This window comes from Gadus chalcogrammus, chromosome 13 (assembly GCF_026213295.1).
Source record: "Gadus chalcogrammus isolate NIFS_2021 chromosome 13, NIFS_Gcha_1.0, whole genome shotgun sequence".
Taxonomy (NCBI): Eukaryota; Metazoa; Chordata; class Actinopteri; order Gadiformes; family Gadidae; genus Gadus; species Gadus chalcogrammus.
Window position 1 is genome coordinate 704,979 of NC_079424.1, and position 5,201 is coordinate 710,179.

At 54.0% G+C, this 5,201-nt stretch overlaps 1 protein-coding gene across 1 annotated transcript in view; it reads left to right on the plus strand.

Moving 5' to 3' along the window:
* The first annotated feature begins 3,353 nt into the window (after positions 1–3,353).
* LOC130402236 (chromodomain-helicase-DNA-binding protein 5-like) overlaps positions 3,354–5,201 on the plus strand; it is an 11,398-nt gene continuing 9,550 nt past the window's right edge. The window contains exons 1-2 of the mRNA XM_056606378.1: positions 3,354–3,398; positions 4,708–4,907. Coding sequence (XP_056462353.1) covers positions 3,354–3,398; positions 4,708–4,907 — 245 coding nt within the window. The remainder of the gene's footprint in view (positions 3,399–4,707; positions 4,908–5,201) is intronic.

Consider the following 5,201-nt stretch of genomic DNA (forward strand, 5'->3'; position numbering starts at 1 on the left):
TCAAGGACGCACACGGGTAGACGGCCACATCAGGGTTCGAACCGGCAGCCGTCTGTCTGGGAGTGCGTCAGCCCACTGCGGTCGCCGTGGGTTTCCTACGCGGGCGGACAGCTTCTCTCATGCATTCTGCTGAATCCTGTTAGAGATAGTTCATTATTTCCTCCGGGGACATTGCCTTAACCGTGTTAATGAGATCGCTACTTTCTCTGAAGCCTAGCAGATATAATGCGCGCACGCACGCACACATACGCACATGCACGCGCATGCACGCACATGCACGCGCATGCACGCACATACACACACACGTTCACAGGCACACACACACACACACACACACACACACACACACACACACACACACACACACACACACACACACACACACACACACACACACACACACACAAGTTTGCAGGCCCACACCCACACACACACCTACATTTATCTTCATTACTGGCTTTGTTGAACCGGGGATCGTCCAAAAGGATGTAATCTCACATCTGGACAATCTGGCTAAACGATTTGACTCTGGTCCATCTGGGCCGCTGGCGGAATCACATCAGAGGACTTATTTATTAGCAGAGGAAGCTGAACAAAGAGGAGTGTTTGTTTTATCAAGGAATGGCGTGCCTGGTTGGATCAACGCTGATCACATCACTGTCAGTTTGCTCAGCTGCGAGGAAACTAGAAAGTGGATTTTTTTTTTGCTGTGTTTATTTCCTATTTCCTTGTTTGTAGATGGCAGCTCTCTCTCTCTCTCTCTCTCTCTCTCTCTCTCTCTCTCTCTCTCTCTCTCTCTCTCTCTCTCTCTCTCTCTCTCTCTCTCTCTCATGAGGAGTGTTTCTGAGAGAGATGTGAGATCTACAGTGTTAACCACCATCACTAGTCTGGCAGTCAGAGGAGGGAGAAAACAGAGCCTAAGGAGCCTACCAAGGATAAGAGAGAGAGAGAGAGCCCACCAAGGTGACAGAGAGAGAGAGGGAGAGAGAGAGATAGACAGAGACAGAGAGAGAGAGGGTGCCCATCAAAGAGAGAGAGAGCTTAACACGTAGAGAGAGAGAGAGAGAGAGGTAGAAAGAGCGAGAGAGAAAGAGAGAGAGAGAGAGAGAGAGAGAGAGCGAGAGAGATATCAAACAAAAGCAAAAAAAACGAGAATGACAGAAAAAGCAAGGATGAATAAATGCAGCGATGTGTCGTGTTTACAATGAAATGTGAACGAACAAAGAAGGAAGTATTGGACAAAATAAAGACCCATAGCAGTAGAGAGACAGAAAGACGGATGGAAGGACAGGCAGACAGACTTTAGACTCACAGACAAACATATGGACGGACAAGCAGGCAGAAAGTCAGACAGAAATATGTACAGACAACCAGGCAGACACAGACAGACAGAAAGAGAGACAGATATATATACAGACAAGCAGGCAGGAAGACAGACAGACAGACAGGCAGACAAACAGACAGACAGACATATGTGCAAACATCAGACAGACAGACAGACAGACAGACATATGTACAAACATCAGACAGACAGACAGACAGACAGACAGACAGACAGACAGACAGACAGACAGACAGACAGACAGACAGACAGACAGACATATGTACAGGCAGACTTGGTTGAATTAAAGGTGGGTGTGAGCCCAGCCGGGGTAGTCCAGGTCACACAGGACACAGAGACTTCCTGGTTCGCCTGTGATTGGCTTGAAAACCTCTCTCTCTCTCTCTCTCTCTCTCTCTCTCTCTCTCTCTCTCTCTCTCTCTCTCTCTGTCTCTGTCTCTGTCTCTGTCTCTGTCTCTGTCTCTGTCTCTCTCTCTCTCTCTCTCTCTCTCTCTCTCTCTCTCTCTCTCTCTCTCTCTCCTTTCTTTCTTTCTTTGCTCTCTCTCTGCTCTCGCTCTCTCTCTCTCTTCCTACGCCAGCACTAGTCCTGGCTGAATGGCTCTGAAACATGCCATGAATATTTCATGGCTTTCAGTCTGTGTTTGTGTGTGTGTGTGTGTGTTTGTGTTTGTGTGTCGGAGAAATATCATTTTCTATTTGTCTCTCTATCTGTGTGTGTGTGTGTGTGCGTCTTTATGTATTTACGAGAACGAGAAAGGCACAGAAAGTCAGAATGTGAAAGTGTAGAGTGTAGATGAAGCGTGTGTGTTTGTGTGTGTTTGTGTGTGTTTGCCTTTGTATTGACATATTTCCCCTATTTACTCCTGTGTGACCCAGTATTGCACCAATGCTTTGCTCAACTCCCACCAGTCAACAGTGGTGTCTGTGTGTTTGTTTTCCTTTTCGCTGCTCCTCAGACTGTAATCCCTGACACACCTGCCTGCGTCCAACCCGTCACTCATTCCCTCTCCTCAGCCCGTCTCTGATCCGAGGTGATGCGACTCCCACCATCAGAGTCAACGTTCATCGACTCCTGATGTTGTTGATCCCACCTGATTACTCCTGAGTGGCTTCACCGCGTGGCGCTGGACTGTCAGTGACAGCTCCACAACCGCCCCGCTCTCTTTGGCATCGTAGGCCACAGCTGGGCGAGGGCCGCTGGGGGAGAACATGGTGGGCCCCCCCTCCCCGCTCCTCCATGGAGGACAATGAGTTGGAGGTGTTGTTGGGGGTCTAGCCTTTGCAGTCAGCACAAAATCCCATTTCTTTTCTAGTGGAGTCGTTTGATACTCTAAAAGCAGAGTTGCTTTTGGAAATGCTTGAAAATCACAATATTCATTATCAACATACCAATACTTTGTTTAGCCAATGAATCACATTCTCACGATCAGATCCGTTTTTTGATCTTTAAACCTTTGTACCCAGGATGTCCTCAAAGCGGCAGGCCGAAAAATATAGGACATCAATCCGAGGTGGGAATTCTGGAACGTTACTCCACGAATATCGGTTCTCCACCCTAAGGTCTGGGTTGAGTGCCGTGTCCCCCTGTGCTTACCCTGAGTGGGTCTGGGCGCCATGCGTCTCAGGAGGGAGAGCGGGTCGGCGTTTAACTGGAAGGTCGCTGGTTCGATCCCCGGCTCCTCCTAGCTGAGCGTCAAGGTGTCCCTGAGCGAGACGCCTCACCCTGACTGCTCCTGACCAGCTGGCTGTCGCCCTGCGTGGTGACACGCCGTCGGGGTGTGGATGTGTTCATGAAGGGGTGAATGTTGGGCAGTGTTGTAAAGTGCTTTGAGTGGCTACTGGTTGGATAAGCGCTGTATAAATGCAGTGGATTAATTAATACATTTCTTCTCCTCTCCGTCCAGACGAGGAAGAGGAAGGCGTGCGGAACATGGCCCCCCTCACCCCCCTGGAGAGCTTCTTCTCCGACGACGACTCACTCAAACAGCAGAAGAAGAAGAAGACCAAGAAGATGAAGGAGGGGAAAATGCCCAAGGTGAAGAAGAGGAAAAAGGAGGTAAGCCCTCGGCCGATGACGACCCCATCCCCGTGACAACGACCCCGTCCCCGTGACAACGACCCCATCCCCGTGACAACGACCCCGTCCTCGTGACAACGACCCCATCCCTGTGACAACGACCCCGTCCCCGTGACAACGACCCCATCCCCGTGACAACGACCCCGTCCTCGTGACAACGACCCCATCCCCGTGACAACGACCCCGTCCCCGTGATAACGACCCGTCCCCGTGACAACAACCCTGTCCTTGTGACAACGACCCCATCCCTGTGACAACGACACCGTCCCCGTGATAACGACCCCGTCCCCGTGACAACGACCCTGTCCTCGTGACAACGACCCCATCCCTGTGACAACGACACCGTCCCCGTGATAACGACCCCGCCTGTGACAACGACCCCGTCCTCGTGACAACGACCCGTCACCCGGGACAACGACCCCGTCCTCGTGACAACGACCCATCCCCGGGACAACCACCCCGTCCCCGGGACAACGACTTGATCCTTCCTGTGATTTGTGTTTGTATCGTCTGGAGCCCCCCCGCCCTCCAGGCCATGCCGCTCTGTTCAGAATGTGCTCGTTTGGCTGGCAGGCAGCAGGTGTGTTTGGCTGCAGGATGAATCTCTAATCTAATGACGCCGAGGTGGCGAGTTGGACGCCCGGGCTGGGGGTGGTGTTGGCAGTTAGCTCCGCCGCGGTCGCTGGCCAGGCAGTGGGAACCACTCCGTGCTGAGTGCCAGTTCAGAGGGAGGGCTCCCACCGGTGGGGGGCGGGGAGGGGGGCGCTAATCTGGCACCCAGCAGACCTACTCTGTTAAAGCAGGGCCTTGGGGGGCAGAGAGCCCTTTCATAGCCGTGGGGGGGCTCAGCCCGGTCAGAGCCGTGGTGTATTCCACAGTAGCCAGCTTGCAGTGTTCATTTGAAACTTTTTCTGACAACGGTTTCCTGAAGAGAGTTTGCCATTTTGCCACCGGCTAGGAGAAAAGATGAATTTACCAGGAATGGCTGAATTAGTTTTTGCTGTTAGCCAATTACAATCCTTCAGATCCCCGCCTCCAGCAACATGATTGGTCAAAACAAAGCGAGGAAGCGAATGAAAGGGGAATACCCTGTGGTCTGCCGTCAGACTTTAGACGACTCAACTGAAGTCTGATCAGTGAGACCGGGGGGCTCCAGCTGCAGTGGGGGGCGTGAGTGTGCGGCCCGGCGAGCCGAGCTGTGGTGGTGAGAGAGCTCCCTCTGGAGGGGCAGAGCCCTGTCCCCCCAGGGCGGACTGTCGGCCCGCTGAGGGCCCCTCTGGACGGGCAGCGTCTCCAGACTGTCGGCCCGCTGAGGGCCCCTCTGGACGGGCAGCGTCTCCAGACTGTCGGCCCGCTGAGGGCCCCTCTGGACGGGCAGCGTCTCCAGACTGTCGGCCCGCTGAGGGCCCCTCTGGACGGGCAGCGTCTCCAGACTGTCGGCCCGCTGAGGGCCCCTCTGGACGGGCAGCGTCTCCAGCGCTGCTCGCTGTAGCGGCGCTGGGATGCCTCCCCCAGCCCTTCCCCGTAGGGAGGGGGGCCGTCTAGTTAACTGACCTCCAGGGAGGGGGGCCGTCTAGTTAACTGACCTCCAGGGAGGGGGGCCGTCTAGTTAACTGACCTCCAGGGAGGGGGCCGTCTAGTTAACTGACCTCCAGGGAGGGGGGCCGTCTAGTTAACTGACCTCCAGGGAGGGGGCCGTCTAGTTAACTGACCTCCAGGGAGGGGGGGCCGTCTAGTTAACTGACCTCCAGGGAGGGGGGCCGTCTAGTTAACTGACCTCCA